Source organism: Aythya marila, assembly GCF_965140915.1.
Source record: "Aythya marila genome assembly, chromosome: 1".
NCBI classification, from domain to species: Eukaryota; Metazoa; Chordata; class Aves; order Anseriformes; family Anatidae; genus Aythya; species Aythya marila.
In genome coordinates this window covers 85,925,914-85,951,980 of record NC_139042.1, presented here as the reverse complement: position 1 = coordinate 85,951,980, position 26,067 = coordinate 85,925,914, and the positions used below count along the sequence as shown (strand labels likewise).

Below are 26,067 nucleotides of genomic sequence, written 5' to 3'. Positions count from 1 at the left end.
TATGTCATGTACAGCCCCTACCCCAACTCATAATGACCTTTTAATCTCTGTCAATTACCAAGGAATGGTGTAAGACTAAACACCAGCTGGCCCAGTGGCACCACCACTGTTGTTTGAAACCTGTCTCACACCTGAGTTAGGACTGTATTACTTTTCACTATCTTACTTGCAGCTTCCTGATTTTCCTCACATCCCTCTACATTCATGAAAATGGAAGACATTTCTAATAAAACCTCAAAACTGAATAGATCACTGAACACCAGAATGCACTGCTGGATGTATTTGATCTGTACCTCTCAGCAACTTAGAGCATGTGTCAGTAATGGGGCTCTATATTAAAGATAGGGCTCTATTGTTTAATATACCTCAATGTATACTACTGTCTTGTGTAATAAACGTTAATGAAAATGTGTCTGAAAGATAACATGGAAGAATAAACCGACAGTTTAGATCAATTTATTTATGGCATTTTAATACCAAGTTAATGCATGTCTCAAGTAAGAATTTATAAATCTGGTAATTTATAGAAAAAATAAATCACAGCTTCACAAAAAGCTAACTTTCAACAGTTTGCCCCCCCAATCCCAATTTACAATATATTTCAACTGTTGGTAGAAAGTTAACAGTGATGTGAAATTCTTAAAAAATATTTGCAACAGCAATTGAAAATAAAATTATGATATTTACTCAGTGAAAAAGTAATAGGAATTGTGTTTCCCAGTAAAAGATATATCAGAAAAGCAGCAAAAAATCCTCCTCCTACTTATTATGTGCTACCTTTCCCCCTGCCACATACATCACTGGCAAAGGTAACCACTCCCAGGTTCAGTACTTCAGTGTTTTTGGCAAGAAGTCAAGCTCAGAAGTCCAGTGCTTGAGGTGTATGCTGCCCTTGCCCCGTGTGCTCCAAAGGCCGCTGTTCCTTGGTGTAAGATGGAATCAGTGACAGCTCAGAGTAAAGGTAGGGAGTATAAAGATTTTCCTATGGGTTCATGTTCATTTTTCACTCTTTCTTCACTTCTCCAATACAAACTGGAAAACTCAGAAATTTTAATTATTACACCTCACATTTGAGTTCTTATACAAGATGAGGGATTTGAATGTTGGTGTTCTATTTTCACTTGTGCACAAAAATCCCTTCTGTTAAATGTACACATGCAACCACAGGAGGAAAAATGTTCCTTCTCTAACTTAATTAAAAGTCACATTTTCAAAGGTCATTGCACTTGATAATAAAAAGGCAATTAATATGCATTTGATATTAAATATATCATACAGACCTGAACTTCTGTGCAAACCACTGCTTCAGACAAACACACATTTAACATTTTTTTTAAAACTAAGCCTCTAGTTAAACAAAGAAAAACTTTTAAAGAATATTTTTCAGACATTTTTTTAAGAACACACAAAAACCACTCCCTTTAACTCCTAGTGCATTTAAACACCTCTTTGTATTTTGTTTTGAATTTCTTCATGTTGTTCCCACATTTAACCTTGCTATCATTCTATACTGATCCAGTGACATGATACAAGAATATGTTTTCTCTGACCTACCCAATAAGGCTGGCATTTGTCATGCTGTTGGTACAAACACGAAAGCTGAAGGTAAGATTATTGCCTCACTCCTTTACCTGTGGAAGAGCTAACGTTTCAAAGTGGACGCAACTCCGTTTTCATTCTTGTTGCCTGTGAACTCCAAATGGCCAGTTTCAGGTGTCAAGTGCTTACAATTCCAAGCCAGGGTTTTGGGTTGTCCCAGCATATTTTGTGACAACTTGCTGTTAAAACTATGGACACAGAAACTGAAAGGGAGATTTTGGTCCCTGAGGTATACTAACTGACAGCAAGAACTAAAGCACTGATATTTAATTTGGAGTGGACCCTCTTTAAGGAAAACTGTTAGCTTCAACTTTCAGATTTTAACAAACAATCACTAAAAATACCCCTAAGCAGGACGACAGAATATATGCAGTATTGGTCAAGAAAAAGTATACCGTACAGAGTAATTTTAAAGAGTTTTCAGTTACTGAGGACAAAGAAATTGTCCTGTGAATAGCATGCTGTATTAAATTTGTCTTTCAAAACAAACACAAAAGGGCAAGAACATGAAACATGGCCTAAACCAAAACGGCCATTTACTCCTACCTCTTTAATGTACAGTTACAGGACTGAGTGTCTTAAATACTTAAAATAGGCAAACTGACTACATATGCCAGAAGCCAAAACAAACTTTTTAAGTCTTTGATTGATCATTTCAATAGTGCTCTGTTTACCATGTCAGCAACGTTTTCATTGCCAAACCAGTGGCAATGTTTCCTACTAATAACGTATTTTGAGCTAGAGATTAAAAGGTTAGTACCACTGAAGGTGTTTCAGACCAGAGGTGACTAAAATAAAACATCTTTGGCAACCACATATGCATGATTGGTAATTCACAGCAGCTGGAAGAATTGTAAGACATTTACAAAGTCCCATAGTGCATCATTAACTTTTTGCAGTTTGTTGTATAAAGTACCAACCCCTGAAAAGTTTAACTAAACATCTGAAGTCACCTCAGAAGTTGCAGGGTTTTTTATGCCAACTTTCTCAAACAAAGCCATGGCTTGTGAAATTTTAAAGGATGATGGGATATAGTCCATGCAAAGGCCTCCAGTGCTGTTGGAGTTGATGGGGAAGGGAGGAGAATAGTGAAGGTCTGAATACTTAAATTTCAATGTACCACAGGGAGGTAGCTCAGGGACTGACAGCAGATGTATTCATGAATGAATTTAGTCACACAGGTAGTATCATCACACTGGTGGTGGAATCTTTTCAAACAATAAAATAAAATGAAACAAACAAACAAAAGTCAGCCGTGTCCAGAGAGTCCATTATGTAGTCTCATTTATCGTTACCTTAAAACGAGAAAGAATGTGCATTAGTAACATAGTAAATTAGAATTTACTTTAAACCATTTTAACACAGTATAACACAGCTAAGTGATAGGAAGAATTCAGAATAACCATCTTTTGTTTTCAGTTAATGTAATTATAAATTAGATGTATCTTGTGACACAAATGCAAATAAAAGCTAGCACTTATGTGTGTGGGATGTGTATACAGCAGAAGAGAAGAAACCACACTAAATAAGATGGGTAAACTTTTAACAAGGAGAAGAACTGAAGTAAGGTACACTGAGCTTTTTTTTTTTTTTTCCACGAATATGAGCTCAGCTTTCAGAAATTTTGGAAATATTGCAACTGATTTGTACAACTGCATTGTGATTCTTATATGTAAATTAGTATGCAATTCAGCAGTAACTGTTACAACACAAGGAATTTAAAAGAAAAACAGATTTTTTAAAAACAACAACAACAAAAGGGTACTTAAGCAGGAAGCTCGGTACTATTATCAGCACCAATACCTTACTTTGTGAGAATAAGGTCAAAGAACTTTATATCCCAGATGCAGAATAATATCCCATTTATAGCCAGACCTCTGGTTTTATACCTCATTAGAGAGGTGTCAACTTAAGCATGCAAAGGTGTTTCTTAAATTCGAGTCTAATAAAATATGTCACTTTAATTTAACCCTCACCTCCCCCAAAAAGTGTTGAAATCTCTCAGGTATGTTGAAATCTCTCAGGTATCCAGATACAAAAGTAGTGTGAAAGACTTATCAGAATCTTAACATAAGGACCCCAGTTGCTACATACGATTTGCTTTAATAATGAAATAAAACAAAATATTAACTCTTTCTCCACTGGGGAAGAAGAAAGAAAATCATAAAAGAAAGGGCAAGTAAATGACCTGATTTTGATGAAATTATGAACTACAGTATTGTTCTTCAAATTCTGTCATCAGGTGCTGCGTGAAAATGCAGTTAGTTTAGCAGATCCCTAAATGGGTTTTTGCTATGTTAGTATTCTCTGTTCTGCCACAGCAGATTTTTGCTTCACATTTCAGCAGCTGCAAAAGCATGGCCCAGACCTACAGAGACATGTTCAACAACAGCGCTGCTGCCATGCAAGACTTACTGCTGTTTCAGCACATGAAGGATGAATTCAATCCTCTGTAGATTCAATCCTCAAACTTACTATACTGATGACTGCATTGGAGTTCCATTGTTTTGTTAAGAGATAAAATGGAACAAATTAATTAATGGAGTTACAGTACCAAAGTTTGAAGGAAAGCCTGGTCAGCTAGCTCTGGCTTTTAAAAACAAAAGGACATTTACCAGAAAAAATGTCTAAGTGGGTGGGTGGTGGTGGTGATGACGCAGCCCTGCTCCAATCAGCAACACAGATTCAGTATATCGTATCATGTTCTACCCTAACACACAGATGAGCAAAACTACAACCAGTACATATCATCACTAATTCTACTCTTGTTTAGACACCATCATTAAAAAAAGCAAAACAAAACAAAGCAAAACCCAGGAAAGTTACAAATTTCTTGCAACTTTCTTCCCCAAGCTTACCACGTAAAGAATATAACAAAAATCCTCAATTGTTACTGGTTGAAAACAAGGGCTAAAATGGGTTCTAAAGGCAAGAGTGAGCTAAGATGATTTCCACTTGTGGGGCAGAAAGACACTGGCAAGCTTAGGGAAGGGAGAACAAGATCTGTTTTTATGAATTCCCATAGTGTAAGTTTAGATACATATGCAGGTTACTGATTAGTTGTTTTTACAAAGCATTAAGCCTGGAATTTAAGTAGCTTATCTGCCCTCTTGATATTGATCTTCCTATTATTTTAGGCATCCCCCATGTGCTTGAGAATCTGACCTGGAATTAATATTCAAGTTGTTTAGTTCAGCTTGTTAAAAATTTACCCACTTATTCGCAGCTGGTTTTATGTTATATTTAATAACCAAAATTGTTCTCAATTACAGATGTATTTCAGAGTTAGTACATCAATGTCAAACCATTTGTTCAGTGTGATTTTTAATCAGCATTTGTTTAGTTTGATTTTAGTTCTTCTATAAGCTCAGACAGTCTCTTCCATGCAAGGAAAATTACCACTGAACAGTTAATTCACACTGTATAAGTAGAAACAAACATTATCCGAGGAGCATGCTCGAGTTCTCAGCTATCTGTTTAATTAATACCCCACCCCTCAAAAAAAAAAAACACAAAACAACTAACTAAACAGTAACTCCAAAAAAAACCTTACTAAGAAGAAAATATGGCTATGCTGTAAAGTATTTTCCTTGGAAATAAATTTTGAAACACAATGGCAAAGAACAAATGACATCTCCACAGAAACTTCTTACCATTCAAGTAATCTTACTACAATGTCTTACTGCTGGCATAAGTAACTAACACCATCATCCATCTATATTAATAACTTTCTTTTAAAATTAAACATATATGAATAGGTTGAAGATGCATCTTCATTGCATATGCACACAGTCCCTTTCCCCAGTTTTTGTGGGTAGGTTTATTGGTGTCTCTTCTTTTTATACAAAATGAATTAAGAGAAAAATACTAAAAGAACATTCCGTAGATTAAGCAGATGAAGATTCCTAACCATACAGTAACTCCAAGGGTGCCAGAGAAAAGGTGGAGGAGATACACAAAGCCTTTCAGGGAAGAGAAGTCTTCCCTTTATTTAGACCAGATCCTCTAAATAATTTAAAATGTTATGAGAAGAAATAAAAGACAAAGGATGGAATCATATTCTAATTGCAATGTGCACTGTAACGCAGGCAATGCAAAACTCTGCTAGGCTGCTCCAAACTACCCAAACTTTTATAAACTGTGTACAGTCAGCTTAGCTAGATAAAGAGAGAGGATAGCCCAAGGTTTCACATGCATCTAACAATCATGAATTTCATGGTGCATAAAAATGAATTCAAGACAGCATTCTTTGTTCCCTTAGGTACTATGTGACTAAACACCCTTAAACACTTGTGTGCATGAACAACAAAAAGCATCAGTCATTTTTTTGCTCAAAATAAATGGTGGAATACAAAAAAAAAAACAACACAACACTTAAACTAGTGTAGACAGCTTTTAAAGTGATCTAGTTCAAATAATAACTAACCTGAGACGTACTTTGCTCCGATTAACATTACCATGCTACTCATAATAAAAAAACCCAAGGGCAGACTACAGAAGATACTAGTGTCACCTGATGTCATCGAGGGGAAGATGTTTCCAGTCAAGCAAATCAAAAGAGAAATATATATATAAATTGCAATACATATGTTAAAAATCATATGAACAGCAAAAAGTAACAATTGCAAGAAAAAATAAAACAATTTGCAGAAAAAAATAGAAAAAGTTCATGCAACCTCCCCCAAAATAATTCAAAACAAGCTCTCAATAAGAGTTCACATTCAAATTCTACTGTTAGAACTACCTAGGTGGATACCGTTTCTATTATTCTCCAATCTTAAATGCTCCTAGCAGGCATAGGACAGTATCAAAGCTAGAACTAAGAAAATTAGCATTCTTCCCCTAGTGTTAAAGTGGATAATCAGTGAGGTCAAGTTTTTGTAAACATAATTTTTCACATTAGCTGAAGAACAAGACGTAGTTTTATTTTCTGCAAGGCAGATATTCTAAGCTTAAAAAGGAAATAAAGAATAAAAAATAATACACACATCAAGCACTTGGGATTTAGGGACACATAACAGCATTTAGATATAAGGCAACTAAATCATAATACTGAAGTAAATCTTGTTATTCATGATAAATTACCTATTTCCCTTCCAAGCATCCTTGAGAGAATTGTTTGCATAACCACGCTGTTAAATAAAGTACTTACATCTACATACAGGATGGTAAAAGAAAAAATTTAGTTTTTATCTCTCATCAGTAAAGTAAGAAACTTTATGCAGCTTGAGGGCTGCAGCTGTGGGTTCTGGGGGTAGATTCTGAAGATTCTTAATCTTTTCAGTAGTTTTTTCAAGAAAAGTGAAACAAAGAAGAACTTGTGTCCTGTAGGCTGATTCAGGCCTAGAAACTTATCCTGAAATAGTGCTGAAATATAAACTCAAATTATAGAACATAGAAGACTGCAGACTATTCAAGCCTGATAAATGGAAAAGTCCTCTACTTCAAAAGAAATATCTTTTTTAGTCCCTCAAAGTGTATGTATGTTCTATGTGTGTGTACAATAGGTGTATGCAGTGCTTCCCTTTATAACTTCTAGCTCTTAGTCCTTCCGAGTCAAGCAGGTTTTGATGTGGTTAGCAATCCCTCCTTCCTATACAGCAAACAATAAAGCCAAGATACAGCAAGAAAAATCACTGGATGAAACTTTCCTCTTTTTCAACATGAGTATAAGAAAGTTTATAAAATTCCTGCACCACCTTAGAATTAAGCTGTATCTCTTTAATAGGAAAGATTTTTTTTTCTTTGTTAACTATCAACATTCTGTGGAACCTGCAGTTAGTCTTGATTTAATGTCTTATGCTTTTAGAGACCTACAAGATATTGCTTGTGTCTTCCTTTCAAGAGGAAGACCAGCCTATATCCTGCTTTGCTTCCACAGTGTTTTTAAGTAATCATTTTCAAATCATTGGAATCGTCAACAGATAGAATGAACAGAAAAGGTCACCAAACTCAAGATTAATTAACTAGTCTAGTTAGCTAATTAATATTTGACCTGTGTTAATGTCTGGTTTACCGTTTGAAGGAGCTTCAGATGTCTCCCAGCCCATAGATTTCATCACAGCTTTCTTCCACCTGGCATAGCGATATTCACTTTCTGAAATAGAGAAATCAGCGAAAAGTCTGTCAGTGCCTATGAATGCAAGTATTTAAAAATGTTTTGAATTAGTTAAAAGAAAAACCCTCAAAACAACTAAAATAACAAAACTATGCACAGTAACAAGAAATAAACTTTAAAAAGACTCTGTGTGTTCTCCAATCAGAACATATACAAATAGGACAAAATGAAGCAATTGTTATTCATGCATAAGCCCTTCAGTGTTGAAAATAAGTCTTGAAGAAGGGATCATAGCAGTAATTATAATCAAAATGGTAAGACGAAGTTCTTTATAAAAACAAGAAGAAATAATTGAAAAGACAAAAATGTCTTGCACATGGATTAATTATGTCAAGTACATGCTTTTTGTTTCTAGAAGCATTTAAGAATGACGAAAAAGTTAACTAAAAGAATGATCAGTGTAGACTTTTTAAGGCCAAATTAGGAGTCTACCAAAAATACTCTGCCTGTCCTTCCTATGTCTGTGAAAACGCAAAAATGCACAAGAACTTTAGAAGACATCTTTCTCAGTAAAAACAAAAACAAAAACACAAGAACAACATAAAAAACCCATCACATTAAGTAAACAGTTGACACATTACCTTACGGAGCTATGTTGTTTTAAACTTCTTCCAATCCTACTAGTCAATAAATGAACAGAACAGCAAGTGAAATACACTTTTTCCTAAACCTAACACTACAAAGCTGATTTTTATCATTTTGAGGATATTTACATACAGCTGTTTTTATACTGGTATGTCAGACTGCAACAAAGAATAAAATTGATCTTCTGAACATAAAATAAAACAGTTCACGGGTTCCTGGAGAACCTTAATGGGGTTTACCCTCCGGGTTGATCTGTGGTTCAAATCGTTCACATGTCACTGCTGTCAAATCTCCAGGATTCAGACTCCAAATTCCAACTCCTTCTGCAGCTCCTGCTGCCATAGCAGCTCCTAGAGCGGTTGTTTCAGGCATTGATGGCTTTACTGAAGTAAATCAGAGAGAAGGCCATGATGCTTTTTACTGAAAGTCAACTTGATGATATCAGAACTCCAGACATATATGTCTAAAATAACACATTTTCCTATAACTGTTACATGAGCTTCCCTGAAGTTTACCACCTACAAATCTCATTTTATTTCCATTCACATGATTATGAAGTTAACTTCAACTATGAGTCTTCCAAGTCTTCAGAATACTTCAGATCACTTATTCCCTCACTATTGAATAGTGGGTGGCAACCCTGTCCATGGCAGGAGGGTTGAAACTACATGTAGATGATCTTCAAGGTCCCTTCCAACCCAAGCCATTCTATGGTTCTATGAATCACGAAATTGCCCATTTTCACATCATGCACAAGGCTACTGACCACCACCAGTTTCCTCGGAGTACTTCTGTTAATAAGGTGACATTTTGTTGTCCTCTCCCTCCCCAAAGCAGTGATTACTGTTTAAGTAACCCATGTTGTTCTCCTGCTCCAGACATTTTGTTATTAAAAGCATCTATATTTAGAAAAGGCATCTTAAAAGAGGTTACACACCTGTACTTACTAGCTGGTTTGCCTTCCACAGGTGCTATAAAAGACCAAACCACCCCCAAGATGTAAATCTGTGCTATTAACTCTACAACTGCCTGCTTCTGTACTTCAAAAGGAGAATCCCTTAAAAGCAGGTTTTATTGATCACATCCTTTCAAGTGCTAGCTATGACAAAGCACTGACAGTATAAGCCTTGTGCATTATGTCTTATTAAAGGCAAACTATAGTAACTCTGGAGTTTAAAACTTTCCACTGGCTTGCTATCGCTGAAGTGGCTCAAGTTTATGTAGAAGAGCAGTGAAGGTGCAAAGTTCTGATTTATCTCTGAGCAAGATTTTCAGGGCTGACATGTTGCAGGACAATGTAAATTTCATTGATTTTAAAACTGTTAGACAGTTAGATATTGATCTGACAACTTTAAAGTTTAATACCATCACAGTGCTATAATATTTCAACACGAGAAATGAGTCAGAGATGCTCTAGGAAAATAAACCTTAAAACTTGATGCTAGACCTAAGCATTTTTTTTCTGGAAACAAAACCAAACCAAAATACATTCTCCCCCCACCCCAAAAAAAAAAAAAAAAAAAAAAAGCAAACAAACAAACAAAACACAACATTCTCAGCACTAAGAAAAGCCTAGCAGTAACAACAATAACAGCCATCCAAACAGCCCTCATTAGCCATTACAAATGAACAGCATATTCAGCTTTAAAAAGAAAAAAGAAGTCATAGTTTTTTTATCTTACCTACTGGAATACAGAGAATGTCTGATTGGAGTTGCATGAGAACTTTGTTATTGGTCATTCCTCCATCTACTTGCAACTGACTTAGTGGTATCCCACAGTCCTTGTTCATTGCATCTAAAATCTGAAGAGCGATATTACAAATTAACTGCAGAAAAATCTCCAAATGCAAAATATTGATAAGTCAGTGTTTGCTGAAGAGTGTTAAGCAGGTAGGTCTCCTTCCCTGTACATCAAGAGGCCAAAACAGAGGTAGTGACAACACAGTTTTGCTTAATATACAGCAAGTGCATTCAATTCATCACAGAAATTCTAGTGTAGGAGAATTTTCTCTATACCTATCCGTTGCATATATGGTCTAAGAACTTTGAGGAAAAAAAAACAACTGATGACCACTACAAACTTCATTAAAGCTAACAAAGGAAGCACACAGCGTTATCCTACAATCGTCTAGTACATGGAGAATATTGTTTTTTTCTAAGGTTTTGTAAAAACAGTCAATTAAACGTCTCATTTACATTTTTAATGTCAGTATATAATGCTTGATGATAGGAATTAACTAGTGCAGAATGATTTTTCTCTGTCATTTTTCAACTTATTTGAATAACTGTAAGTGTGCTTTTCTCAGCTTTAAATGACAGCAAAATACACAAACCACAAAAAAGAAACTACAGTGCATTGTATGCTATTCTGCATTTCACAAAGTACGCAGTTATACAATCCTTACTTGGAATTCAACATGTTTCTATAAATGAACAAACAGGTAGGTTGGTAAAGTACAGAAAACTATATAGAGATGGGTTATCCAGCAGATTTTATGTATTCTCAGACAGTAAGTCAACAAGGAACTAAAAGCATTGCCACAAGATGAAAATTAGAAAGTAAAAGGCCAACTTTCATTGTGGCAGAATCTGTACATGGGTCTGCACTGAAATAAAAAAAAAATACATTAGAAATAACCAGGAATACAGGATATATAGCAGAGCATGAAAGTTTACTGACAGTACTAAGCTAGTACTAAGCTCCCTACAGCTTATTTTCTTCATCTTTTATATTAATCTATACTGAATTTCACCTGCCTTTTTTTTTTTTTTTTTTTTTAACTATTCAGAACTTCAGCAGTGCCTCTTCATCTTAGCTTTACATATACTGCTGAAACTCTGATTTTGTTTATTATTTTGCAAGAGCATGTTGAATCATATTATGCACTTAGACTAAAAGTTTAAGTGTATACTACACACTTTGACTAAAAAGCAAAAAGAAAGCTAGAAACGAGGAGGTGGTGAAGAAACAAAACAAATTACGATCATGCTGTTTCTATCTCTATTGTAGCGTAGTTAGATTATGGGCAAGGTGTCCAGGTAAGTTTTGTCTAATGACAGCAGTGTGCAGCTCTTCAAACTCAAAAATTACTTATTTTTCTACAATATTTTCTGAAAGAAAAAAAATATAACAAGGGTCATCTGTCTGCACAAGGAAGGAACTTTTGAGAGAAAAAATGATCAGAAACAGAAGAACTGGATGGCACAAAAAATATTAAACAAACAAACAAACAAACAAACAATGAATAGGAATTTTGAGTCTTTTCCCAAAGGATATATAAGATTTACGTTTCAAACAGAATTAAACCAAACTAACTTTGCTTTTGAGAAGACAAAAATAACAATGTATCTTTGAAAACTGTACATTTTATGCACTTCTGTAGGACTTAATCTACTAATTTAAGTATGTCAGAATACCTAATGAGACACTCCTACCACTGTGATTTAAGTACATTGAGTAAAGAATAAGGAAATAAGGAAGAGTTAGATAAATTCAAACAGTTTCATCTTCAGTTTTGAAAGCTTTATTCCTCATCCTGCTCCTCCCAGACACATGCCATTTCTTGTTATGTTTGCTACAATCCTCTGCAAGGCAGCTGAGGTCATTAATCCAGCAGAAAAATAGCCCAGCAAAACAGGGATAATTTTTTGCTAGAAAGATCATTGAGCTGTCATGTGAGATGGAATAGATCGGAGGACAGACAAAGAAAGAGAGGAGCAAGAAAACAAACCAGGCTATCACTTCAGTTCACTATAACTTTACCCTGACTTCTAGTATCAGAATTAAGAGCTTGCTATTTCCAAGCTCCTTCCATGACTTTCAGAGGACTCAGAGGCTTCAAAAGGAGATGCCTTGGTGAAGTTTCTAGCTGTCTTTTTTCCACAGGAGTACTTCTTGCTTTACTCATTGTTGCTACAGAAACAGCAAGCTACTTTCCTCATCTCACACAGTTTCAGGTGGGTATTAGTTAAAACACAGAAGTTTAAATAACATTAATTTAAAACATGCAAACATATTAAAGTTTCACTGTTACCCTTTGGGGGTATGAATTTCATTTTGTCCTGTGTTTGTACAGAACACAAGGAGCATGAAACGTAGCAGATAGTAATATAAAGATTTTAATGCTCAAAACATACTGATATCAAGCCTTATGATTTGGTTGAAGGATTAATTTATTGTGTGAGAATGTAGGTTTGCTTTTGCAGAACGCTGACAAGTGCAAAAAGAGACGTGGGCAAAAAGTGAATGCAGATTTCACTGGATGTTTGCTGCTCTCTTGATTTAAGTATTTTTTGTTCTTATGGAAAACAACATCAGCCATATCTGTCACAGCAGATGATATAAAATATAGTCTCTTATGTTGTAGAATCAATACAGCATTTTTGTTATGGTATTGGCCTTGTCATTTTACTGTTTGCATGTTCTGCCTTTTATAACAGTCATAAAACATGTTCACCTTATTTTAAGTGCTGATAAAAAGTATGATTGCTGCTCCAAAATAATGTACCACTCAACCTGATCATTCTAGCTGAGTTCACAGGAACAATCCTTCAATACTAGCATCACGTAAAGAAGATAATAGCATAGAAGTGTGGTATGAAGCATCTTCATTACATCTTTTTAATCCTCTCTTTTCCTGAAGAGTTACACTGTTCTTATACTAATTTACAACGAATTTATGAACTAATTTGCTTTTACCTCTCGTGTTTGAAAGCAGACAGCTTCTAGTGCAGCAAAGGCGATGTGGTTTTTATTTGTAAACTGAGTAAGGCCACAGATAATACTGTTCAATAGAGGAAAAAAGACAAAAACAAAACAAACAGAAAAAAAAGCAAGAGTTAGAACATACATCTTTACCAGAAAATCTTTCAGACCTAGGCCTTTTAATTCAAGTCTCATTCAGTTCCATTGTATAAGGATTGCTTCTTAACATTAAAAAGCTGGTTTCTTTTTAATCTGAATTCCCTCAGTTTTGTAATAACCTGTTATCATGACAAACCTTTCAGTGTCCCAAAGTTTCCTGACCCAAATGTTTTCCATGCCCCTCCCCCTCTTTTTTTTTTTTTTTTGGGTGGTGGTGGTGATTAGGATGAGTAGCTGAGTCAGCTAATCCTCCTTCTCCCTGTAGCAGTTGCTGTTTTGAACAAATTAAATACAAAAGAGAAACAGTGGTTGCTTGGAGAATGTTGTATCCAGATACACCAAAGGAAGAAAAAAAAAAGTCTGATACCTGTAAGGATTTGTGAAATAATTTAATCTTCCTGCAAACGTTCATTCAGAACCTTACCCTCTTGCACTGGGTTCCCAGTATGGTGCATACAGTCCTGAAAATGCTGGCACAAAGTAGCAGCCATAAGAAGTCCCCACTTCTGCAGCCAGTTTTTCTAATGCACACACAAACAGTCTATATTTAGCTTTTTACAACTGCACCAACACTTAAAAAATGACACTTAAAGATGTTATTAAATAGGGAAAATATTCAGAATATGTTAGGTAGCTATAAAAGCAATCAAGCCATGTACCATTAGAATATGCAACTAACTGCAACTCTGCTTCTCTTTGACTAGCTGTCCATATCCAACAATATAAATGGAAGATGGGGCATAGGCGGCTGTGGTAAATGTAAAATCAAACCCCAGAATCATTTACTTGATATTCTGATCTAGATTCTGTGAGGTTTTCAAAGGGTATCCTGTGGGTAAAGAATGTACCTTCAAAGCTTTCCAAAAGGTCACAATTTACTTGCATTTAAGCCGAAGCAAGAAAGTGAAACTGGATCACGACCAAAGGGAGTTAAGAACTAAATTCCCATTAATTTCAAATGGATTTAGAGTTCTAAAATCTCATCTTAAGAATATAATCACATCCAACTACAAGGAAATGTGGAGTTGCTTAATATCTGAGTAGTAACTTCAGATATCTGAACTCCTCAATATTAAAATGTGTAATTTTAAAAGCTGTATTAAAACAGCCAAAACTACAGACGTTATGTGCAGCTCCTTCCTGTAACAAGAAGGGAAAGTAGATTTTTTTTTTCAGCTTTTGTAAATTTCTTGTTTGCATTGATCAAAGCAGAGCAATAGAGAAGAAAGTTAGGGAAACTGATTCAAAAAATCTTTTTAAAATGGTACTTTCACACAGATACCACATATAAAGGAATGAAGGGAGAAGGAAGGACATCTTCAGGGAAAAAGAAGCAATGACTGAGACCCACATGATTTCAGCAGCATTGACAAATTAAAGTTCTTGAAGTTCCTACATGTCAAAGATCTAATCAAACTTGTGAAGCCAAGAGTGACTATAGTGTTTCAGCAACTGGCTAATTCCAGTGACAGTAGCTTATGTTCTATATGGTCTGTCAGGCTTTCTCATAGATTATTGTTTTCTGAGTTTTCCTTAGTCTTTGAATTCTACTTTTTCCACTTTTCAGTAAGATATCAAATTATTAAAATAAATATAATGAATTACTTTATAGTCCAAAATCTAGTTATATCAGTCACTTTCAAACTGTTACAGTTGCATGTTTCTGATGTTTTCTCCTTTTTCAAAATTTTGTATATTCCTCATTTTTATGTCACAAACAAGCTTGTTTTAAGTTCAGCTCATGCAGAAAACATTAGCGACCCAAATACTAAAGGATTACCGTGTTCTTAGCCAAAACAGACTGCCATCATTCACAATTCTTTAAGAGACAGCTTTGCAAATGGAGGTCTCTGCATTAGTAGATGTGAACCCTTCTACATAAATCATTGCATATTTAGAGCCTCAGGTTGTCATGTCTGTGACAGGAAAGAATATGTACAATCTAATATGCTTTTGGTTCTGTAATAGACTTAAACACTCTTGATTCTGGAAAATAATATTGTACAAAACCAGGAATCTGTATGGCAGTACAGAATCTTCCTGAGTGCGTGCTCAGTAACGGAAAGTTAGCAAAGGGTTTCAAACACCTTAGTGATAAGCTGTATGAAATATTGGTGAAAAATATCAGTAAGTAGTGATTTCATGGGTGCAAAACAAATTGTTTGAACAAAGTAAAATATATGCATCTTCAGCTTTTATTTACTTGAATATTTTGAGCTTTTATTCAACAATAAGGCAGTTGTCAGAATTCAAATATCAAGACAGTTGAAAAAAATACTTAAAATTAAAAGCTCCAAATTGCAAATACTCACCTATTTCCTGTGAAGTCTTAACGATACCTAGATTGTCCCTCAGCCAACGAACAACAGCACCAGCTATTGCAACAGATCCCTGAAGGAAATAAAAACACTTGCATGCAATTTTTCCATGGAGGGGAGTTACCTAATTTTGTGAGCAATCTTCTTGGTCTCACTAATTTAAGGACAAGTAGATCCAGTAGCCTCAGCCTTCTTTTTATAACAAATTAATTTTTTATGCTTTAATTTTAAAGATAAGACTATTTATAGCTAGAGCCTAAGTACACATGTCCAAAGAGACAGAAAATGTAGGCATTTTCATTTGTCAGTTCTCTCTACTGCTTCAGCAAATGGCCCTGAATGGTTCCATCACATCACAAATGAATGGCAAGGCTCCCAGCTCACACCACTGTCCAAATAGACTTCTCTACAAGACAGTTTCAAGTCTACTAGACTAAGCTTCAAGTAAACTGGAAGCAGCACTACATTTTCATTCAGAGCCATTGCTATAAGGGAACAGGGGTGTTTTCTAAACCGCTAGCTATTACAGTTATAAAATAGAGGGATGATTAAAACAAAAGGCTGAATGCACATTTCTTGCCTCTCTGCAAAGTGTCTTATCCACTAAATTGTAGACAATTCTAGCATGGATGCAGTAGAAGAAAGAGCACTTAATAGCTTCTGTTGAAACTATTTCTTCAGACAGTATCATTAAGGACTTGGAGATGAGGAGGAAGCAAAAGTGTGCATACAGATTTCTGAGCAAGTGGAAATAAAAAAAATAAATCACTCTCAACACAGTTCCAGTCCTTTCTTCAAGTACCTGGACTAAAACCAAAACAAACCTCTTCACCTTCATAAAATGAAACCCCCAAAGTTGCCAGAACATGGCAAATAAAAAGCTCAACTTTCCTAAGGGAAGGAAAAGGAAATGAGCACAAACTCCCACATCCTAGTAATTGTAAGCCACAAATTATTTTCCCAGAGAAGAAAATCCTGTGTGTTGTCTTGGTCTATTTGATATGAAAAACATAGGCTCTCTTCATAAGCTCCATTGCAGCTGACAATTCTGTACACATCTTGAAAATAACTATTAGATCAGGCCCACTGAACAACATAGATGGAAGAATATTCATTCTACTGATCCCAAAGAAGATTTGGTGCCAAATATGTGCCAAGCGGATCTGTGCTTCAGAAGCAGAGCTTTAGAACAATGAGTTAGAGTGAAAAATTCAGTTTTCTACAGAATTTGGATAGCCTCAGAGCTGTGTGGAGAACTGAGGAACTAAAGGAACTGGAAGTAGGAACTTGATTTTGAGGTAGGCAAAAAGGGCTGTTTGATGAATCTTGTCCCAGAAATTTGGCTTAGATTTTTAAGTTAGAAGTAACAAACATTTGAATGAAATAAGACAAAAGACATCTAGTCATGTTTTTTGTTAATAGAGGATAGTTGAAACACTAGTACCAGAACTTCCTCCTTTTTAAACCCAATCTTAGTATGAATTTTTATTTGTTTATTTAGTAAAGATTTGGAAGACTGTGTAACTGAAAAAGTGTTTCAGCCATTATGCCAAGAAATGCAATGCAGAAATATTTTTATTAGATTAAGTGATCTAGATTGGAGGTAGATTGGACCAAAACAACGCATAAGCCTTGAGGCACAAAAGATATAACAAATTGATATTTAAATTTCTGTGCAAATTAATAATTTCACTGAAGATAATAGAAAGATACTAGAAAACAGAAGTAAAGAAAAACATGTATAACTACAGAAAGGAATAAATTACTGTACTTACTTCTAGTGCGTAACAAACAGGTTTGTCTCTGCCCAGTTTGTAAGCTATTGTGGTTAGAAGACCATGCTCAGAAAACACAGACTAAATAGGGAAAGAAGAAAAGGTGAAGCATGAACACAGGCCTAAAATATTTAAACCAGTATATGCAAATGATAATGAAGAAGAGACAAAATTTTCACTTAAAAAAAAAAAAGATACAGAATGTTTAAGCATAATAGATATCAATGACTCTACAAAAGTTACATAAGTTTAGTCAGGCATTGGAATGGGTTTCCTGGGGAGGTACCGTCCCTGAGATTGTTTAAGGAAAGGTTGGATGTGGTGCTTAGGGACATGGTTTAGTGGGTGACATTGGTGGTAGGGGGATGGTTGGACCAGATGATCTCTTCTGAGGTCTCTTCCAACCTTAGTGATTCTATGATCCTATAAACACCAAAGATAAAACCCTTGGACTGCTGGTTTTAGTTTTCATTTCCACAAGCTGCCTCAGATCTTTCCAGACTCTCTATAGCAAAGAAATGGGGGTCTTCAGGAGATATAGGAAAAGAAGCCTAAGCTCTGCATTATTTTTTTAACTACTAATACAAAGAAAAACGTGAAAAGAAGAATAGCCAAGACGAGAAACAGAGCATGTGGTTAAGTAACACAAGACTCATCACTTTGTGGATGAGGTTAAGAAACATACACAAGGGAAAAGAAGGGATCTTGCTACAAAAAGTTCATTTTGCAGCTAGGAAATGGAGTCTTACTGAAACACGTTGAACAGATTTTTACTTTCTGTTCTTTCATATTTCAATATTCATTTTTCCTTACCTCTAGCAGTGTAATTGTTGCTTATAAGTTTATGAAATGTTAATTTATAGTTGTACTCAAGTATTTAAATGAAGATCAATAAAAACAAGTGAAAAATTGAAAAATGCAACTGACCTTCTGACCTGTATTGCACAGCAAGAAACATCCTGTTCCATACCTAGCATGAAAGGAACAAAAAGTTAAAACAAGGATGTTTAAAGGATAAACAATTACTGCAATTCCTGAATCCACAACTCCCTTGTGGAGAATCAAGATACCACTTTTTTTTACCCCTTGAAGTTTATGGCAGCATTAACTGATGATAAAATCATCACTCTCTCTCCCCCCCCTCCCCCCAAATAAATAAATAAATAAATAAATAAATAAATGCAGCCTGAAGCTGAAAAATCTAGACCTACACCTCTTTCCCTGGGTATTTCTTGTATAGTACTTATCAAGGAGCAGATAGGGACGAAAACTAAACATGAATTCATAATGGGTGGCAGTGTTTACTTATTTCAATTTAAGACGATTATGAAAGCCACTTTATAACATAAATATTTCAAAACATCAAATTCAAACCTTTAAAGGTGAAAATTCAAGACACTGCATTCCTGCCACAAATAAGAGGGTTTTCTTTAAACATATTCACTTCAAATATTTCTGAAAGTGGCATGTTTCTCATTTGAAGACCACACTACATGTATGTGTGCATACACACATACAAAGATGCAGTTTAATAAAAGGAATACAATAGACTCATAATCCATGCTAATTTATTCCAACTAATTATTAATTCTCAATATTTTTTACACCTTGCAAATCAACAACCTAAACACAGTACTGAGAAAGTTCTCAGTTATATTTGGAGAGAAAAAAGGTAACAATACTACAAATAGGTTAAACATTCTCATCTGATAATTAACTTTTACCATTTTCTTTATAAGTTTGTTTGTTTGTTTTTTTTTCCCAAAGTCTCATGTTATAAAAATATTTTTTATAAAAATACTTTGTGACAATATTGCTTAGAACCATGTTTGTTTTAATAAAATACAAGGCTACGAACAATTAGATTCATGTACAAATATAAAAGATAACATGAAGGTTAATTAGCAAGAAATATGGACTAATGTGCAATTAAATCTGTGAAAGTCCAGAACTCTGTATATTTGTACATGCTGTGTTAGGCACGCAATTGTAAATGAAACAGTAAGTCATTTAAGCAAAGAGCTTTTCCTCAAATGAATGTTTGATTACACCATTTGCCTGATTTAACTGATCAGCTGTTTTAAACAAGGGAAACTAAGAGACTGAGAGCTAGGAAAACAACATTTTATAATCTCCATATTGATCTAGACACAGAATGAAAACTAAGCACAGCCTTTTCCTATCTAGCAATACTGTCTGTTTTTTGTCATTGAAGTCTACACAATCTAACCTGCATTGCCCATATTTGTTTAACTTTACCTTACTCGGTTTATATTACACTAGCAACTGCTATAGTCTGTGTTTTGGAGAATTTTAAAATGTAAAATCTTCTTTCACACAGAGGTATTTACTCACAATGACTTTGTTCCAAAGTATACCTCACAAACCATTTAACAATTTTCCCTATTTCATTCAGAAGTCAGTACACTGTTTATTTTGTAGGTCAACACAGTCAAAAGGTAGAGCTATTTATGTTGTAACTACAAAAGTATCTGGCAGTTAGGTTGAAAGAGAACATAACACTAAATTTAAAACGGAACAGTGACCTACTGTTTATCTTACAACTTTCATTATAACTTACGTGTTTTTTGCCTGCCCATCTTGAAAACACATTTGCCCAACAAGAGCAGCAGACTGGTCGCCCAAGCACTGAAAAAAAAAATAATTTAGGAAATATCTGCACATGAATCACATTCATGAACAAGTAACATGAATAGATATATTTAACTATGACTCTAACCTATTAGGAACACACAGGTAATTGAAAGTGAGAAAAAATCCATAGAGATAACCCGTGCTTATTATTACTCTTCCTTTTGTAAGAACTGCAAATTAAATGTGTCATGGAACTTATGGTGAACAACTTAAATCAAAATTAAAATTTACTATCTTAATGTAGAAAAAGCTGGGAAGCCCCACATTTCTGGATTATGTATACACTGAACTACTACTATAAAGCAGAGCTCGGTTCCATTTTGTTATGCTATTCATTTATTTAGACTCTAAGTTTCCAGCATAACTAGACATGCATTAAAGTTGACAGCTGTATTTGCATAGCCAGGCCTTATCTTCTTAATTTACTGGGTTCTTCATTATTAGAATCAACCTCAAAATTTACTTAACGTAAAGGAAATTTACTTCATATGAAGGAAAAAAAAACTATAAAACTGGAAACCATCATCATAATTTGTAGCATGATTCACCCTTCTTAAAGCTTTTTCCAGTGAAGAAATGCTCCTGCAGTATCTACCAGATTCCCATACCAGCATTTTAGTTGAAGTTGACTCACCCCAGAAATTGGTACACCTGTCAAAGCTCCAGATTTCTGAATCACAAAAAGAGAAATAAAAGCTTCATATTAGCTTTTTGTGAATACAAATTTCACGCAATCAAAAATAAACTAAACTTTTATTTTAATAGGGAGATGCAAATCTTGGATGTAGACAAAACACGTGAAAGAAACGCTAAATCATACAAGAATGGACAGCCACTTAAAAACACTGTCACTACTACTGTAGAAGTTGCTTTATAGTATCCATGTAATAGAAACTGTTGCAGTTTTCAAGACAAAGATTGCAATACAAGACCAACAAACACACAAAAGACCACAAAACCATACAGGTTTTTCACTGAAGGTACAGATCCTCTATGTAAGCCGAATTAAACTTAGTTACTTTAAAGTCTGCATCCCCTTGATCCCTAAAGTCTAGTCTACAGTACTTCAGATTCACCTTCCAATTAACAAAAAAAGTGACTAAGAAAAAGCATAAAAAGAATAGAAAAATATATCCCCATTATCCTGTTATAGCCAAACATGAAAGATAACTCAACCCAAGAATAAAAGCAAGGAAAATGTCTAGGTAAGCTGAAAAAAAAAGGGGCGGGAGAGGAGAGAGAAGAAAAAAGCAAGTTGTGATATCACTGCTGTTTATATGGTATCACATATCTATCTATCTATCACTTATGCAGTTAGCATTTTTCCACAATCAGTGCTGAGGTGGCAGAATCATGGTACCTGTCTGGCAAAAGGCAGGACCCGATTATCACAGACAATAGTTTAAGCAGTAAAGAGATTTTTTTTTTAGTATTTTAATGCTTCTTTCAATTCTGATAAAAATCTCTAGTGAGAAATGGAAGATGGCCACAAGATATTTATGAAGGAGAAAGTGTCCTGGAGAAAAACACTTTCTGGTAGGAGCAACTGTCTGTCTAGCAATTTGTTCCATAGAGCAAATGAGGAAAAAAAAGACAACAGATACTTCACATAAAGACAAATTTCTGGGAGAATAAAACTCAAGTGGGAGAATTAGTAAGAGAAAAAAAAAAAAAGTAAATCCTGTTAAATTATGTTTATGAAAAGCACAGATTCCAATCCTGAACATAGCATATGTTGACTAAATTTTAGTAACATTAAGATTGTAGTAACGTTAAGATTGTAGAAGCTGGAACTCTCTTCTTTTTATATCACTTTAAAGAGAAATGCATTGAAGTTGGTTTAAAGTCGGGGGGAAAAAAAGGAAGATTTAATGACTAGAGAAAAACAGAAGGATCACATAAACAGTATGGTTGACTTGATTGCACATTGGACTTGAGCTTAATGCAGCTCATGCCTAAAATAGAGCAGTAAAGGGTCACAGACTACACGGTTGAGTTGAATTGTACATTGGACTTCAGCTTCATGAAGCTCGTGCCTAAAATTGAGTAGGAAATTTACAGGTATATTTGATAGTATACCTGTATACTACCTCAACAGTTGTAAAGATAATTTTTTTTGAAATTATAGTACACAGAAAACCAGGTGCAGTATAACATGCAGCCTGTGTCAAGTTTAAAATGAAAAGGTGCAAAACAGTAAAGTGACTAGAAAAAAAGTGACTGTGATGACACGCTAGGCAAAGATAGATGCCTCATTTTAAGATACAGCATTTCAAGGGTCATACAGAATTTCTTCCAAACACTACCACATATTTTTTCAGTTGCATTCTTGCAGTAGGTGTCATAATAAATCTATATCTTGACAACTTTTACCTCTTTCTTTAAAATCGTTTATTTGTGGAATTGTGAAAATGAATTTTCAGTGAAGCCATGCAAGTGCATTTCCAATCTGATTTTTTTAAATTTATTTTTTAATTCTCATTTCAATTGACTGGAATTAAGGTAATTCATTTTATAGATGTACTAAAAAACCTGGTATGAATCTAATGTTTCAGTATAATAGAATGAATATTTGTAGACAGAATGGCTCAGTTTCCTCATTTATAAAATGAGACAGCCAGCATTTACTAGACAGTAGCTGTATTTTTGTGTTTGCTGTGAAAAGAAATATTCACCAGCCTACAAATTAAAGCAAATGCTTACATAAAGATTACACTTCAGAAGCAACTTTGACATGAGCACCTAGTGTAATATCTCAAATTTAGAAATATTTGCCAAATTTATTGGTCTAGAAAGCATGCTTTTACTAATCCTAAAAATCAATGGAAATGCACAGCACCTGAACAGAGTGGATAACATACAGGTGGTCAGCCTAATAGAAGCCTCTACTCACCAGGCTAGGACAGATTTTCTAGTCAGCAAAAGGAAGAATGAGAAAAAAAATGGGAGGAAAGGGGAAGAGAAACAGAAGTTCAAATTTAAAGTGACCAGTGACCAGCTATTCTGTTTCAGTTGCCAGGCTGTATCTCCTTTTTCATTACCACATTGCCTAGTATTTCATTTGCCTCACTTATTCAGCTTAATACAGCTCATTCTCATCTGACCATTCACATTAGTAACAGTTAGTAATGATTTCTAGTGGCATCATTTTTGACAGATTAGCAAAAGTACTTACATTTCAGGCAAATTAGAATTTCGTTTTAAATAAAGTTTTAATTTGCGTTAATTACAAAATGCTTGTATGTTCTTAGTAAGCAATAGGGTAAAATACCATGAAAAAATGTGAAATCACAACATCTAGCTTATCCTAGTCTCAAGATTTAAGAATAAATTAGATGTCACTTTATCAGAAGAATTGGTACTACACAAAGTAAACTTAAAACCTCAGGCCAATGATAACAAACCATGTTTTACTCCTAAGTCACATTCACAGCTCCACTGGGAATGGTGCAATTAGTGTAAGAGTTCATAATATCATTATTATTATTTTTTAACTGAAGTTCGATGTAAATATATGCTGCAAAAGGAGTTTATTAAAAACAAAGGACAAAAAAGCAATCTAAGGTGTCACTTGTGATCTGCTAGTTCATCGAAACTGACCAAATTCTGCCTTCAATTATATGGGAATAAGACATTACACACTTTGTCCAGTCTTCTTAGATCATTAAGTAACTTTCACGTCTTTTTTTTTCAGTTGTACAAGAAGTACAACTACGGTGCCTTAATAACAGCAAGCTCATTACTTTAGATCTACTGATTACACTTTGCAATCTGATGGGTAATTTCTACATCAGTAAGTACTTATCAGCAACTTGTCTTATATTTATCAAAAACCTCTCTGATCTTACTTTGCTTTTTTGACTGATATTTAACTTCATATAATAACACACAGGAGATAATGACTCACAAATCAAACCATACTGGTCTAGAAAAAGCCAAATAATACCAGTCTAAGAAAAGCCATTAGTTTTAATGAAAATTCTGTCAATCAATATTGATATAATTATATTTTTACAAGATCAACGTCACAAGAAAACATACCATCAGGCCATAAATCTCAGATGAGCTTCGTACTTTTGGAAGTATTTCCATAGGAATATCAAAGAACCTGAACACAATATAAAAGAAGTTATATATATGGTCAGTGATAAATCAGGAAGGATTCTGCATTTATTTTTTTAAATAAATATAAGCTATAAAGAGAAAAAAAGGTAACTTTGATTTCTAGGTTTTAATCCATCACTGTATGTTTCCCCATTTCTTACATAATGTGACACTGAATCAGGGAGTAAAATGAGAAATATTTGAGTATTTTGAAGACGCATCCAAGTCTTTCACATGGGAAGTCTTTGCTCTTCCAACACTATCTTTATAATATTGGTATTAATTGTAACAGACTAAAAATTAAATTAAGAAATAAACAAAATATTAAATGGCATTGTTTTCATGAAATAGTCAGTCCTCTACTGACAGAAAAAATCAAGGCTCTGCTTTTGCAATTAATCTAGATAGTGGATTTTGGGCTTAGAGAAAAATTAATTGTAATTATTAATGTTAACAGTAAATACAACAGTAATAACTGACTGTAGTCTGAACAAGAAATTCTTCTATTAAATGAAACAGTCTTTCTTTACATATCACTTACAGAATCTACTTAAAGAACAATATGACTGAAAATCTGAGCTTACTGGCAGAGCTCAGGATCCCAATCCAAGGAATGAATGTTGAACAACATCGTTCTACTGGCATTGGTTACATCTGTACAGTGAACACCTCCATTCTTCCCACCTGTCAAACACTGAATAATAAAAAAAAAACCACACTTGTAATAGTCATGAAAAGATACAAGTTTGCTTCAACAAATTACAAAAAAAAAAAAAAAAAAAAAAGTAAATTCATGAAGCTTTCAGCTTGGGAGTGGGAAAACTGATATTTCTGCAACAACTAAAGGGGAAGGCTTAATATAGTGGAATTAAGGCATGGAAAAGATGCTAAGTCCAGCAGTACAATTGTAAGGGTACTGCGGTATCTCTTGGATTCTTATGTTGCAAAGATGGCTAATGCATCTTTCTGAAATCCAAGTTTTTCAAAAGGCATAAGCAACGTTTTACAGAAAGTGGAAAATTACAAATAAGCATCTACAAAACGTAGTGCTATAGAGACAGTACAAGCTTTAATTGAGTTTCTTTAACAGCTTGTAACAACATCACTGGGTGATCATTCAGCATAATTTGATACAACACTCCTGCTAGGATCCCATCTCTCTGCCTAAAGTTGTGCTAAAAACAGGCTATAGGGTGAACTGGTAGGAGACAAAAAATTCCTTTTTCTAGATGAAGAAAAGTATAAAATTGGTCAGCAGATTATGATTAAATATTTTTACAAGCAACCTGTAAATACTCAAAATTTGGTTTTGTCTGTGTCTCCAGGAAAAAAACGCTTTTGTTATGAATTTGTGTGGTATGGGAAATGGAAATTCATTTTACAGAGGAGTAATAATAAACTCGTGAGTACATACCCATATAAGCCATGAATCAATAGTCCCAAACATTGCTCTTCCATTATCAACTGCTTGTCTAATCTCTTCTACATTATCCAAAAGCCACCGAAGTTTCACTGCACTAAAGTAAGTGCTAAGTGGAAGACCAGTCCTAAACTGTAAAATCAAAAACAGAAAAAAAAAAAAAAAAAAAACCACAATCAAAAAAACAGCTTTTAGACATCATACAAAGATCTTTTCAACACATGCTACAGTTAAATATAAAAAGTCATATCAAATGAAAAATCCAAGACTCAAAATCAGATGAATTAAACAAACTTGTTCTTTTAATAAGTATTAAGCATAAAATGAATCTGAAAATATCAAAAACAAATGGCTAGTGCACTAATGGACAAAGATCAAAGCTGATCTAAATACAGTACAAAGACCAAAGACCAAACAGTTGTTTGCAAAAGTCTGGTCTCATCCATGGTCTCATCCATGACTAGACAGCAAGTAAAATTGATAAAAATGAGCAGCATGACACAAGAAAGATGGATTTTGTATTCTATTTGAACTTAAAATCAAGTAAGTTTACATGCTCTCTTACATCCACTTTGTGGCTGAAGGAAAATGCATAAAATATAAAATATTTATATAACCGATCAAGGAA

General features: G+C 34.4%; 1 protein-coding gene across 4 annotated transcripts in view; it reads right to left on the bottom strand.

Annotated features, from left to right (window-relative positions):
• Positions 1-440: 440 nt before the first annotated feature.
• The window catches only part of GK (glycerol kinase), a 35,033-nt gene continuing 9,406 nt past the window's right edge, over positions 441-26,067 (bottom strand). Inside the window, exons 6-21 of one of the 4 annotated variants that reach the window (XM_082765714.1) lie at positions 25,434-25,571; positions 24,604-24,713; positions 23,957-24,023; positions 22,809-22,826; positions 20,550-20,585; positions 19,842-19,909; positions 18,188-18,230; positions 17,261-17,341; positions 15,480-15,558; positions 13,592-13,688; positions 13,003-13,087; positions 9,985-10,105; positions 8,542-8,685; positions 7,616-7,696; positions 6,026-6,112; positions 441-2,894 (exon numbers count right to left, since the gene is read on the bottom strand). In XM_082765714.1, the coding sequence (XP_082621840.1) occupies positions 2,881-2,894; positions 6,026-6,112; positions 7,616-7,696; positions 8,542-8,685; positions 9,985-10,105; positions 13,003-13,087; positions 13,592-13,688; positions 15,480-15,558; positions 17,261-17,341; positions 18,188-18,230; positions 19,842-19,909; positions 20,550-20,585; positions 22,809-22,826; positions 23,957-24,023; positions 24,604-24,713; positions 25,434-25,571 (1,269 nt within the window). In that variant the 3' untranslated portion in view covers positions 441-2,880. The other 3 variants (XM_082765717.1, XM_082765715.1, XM_082765716.1) reach the window with 3 other exon arrangements.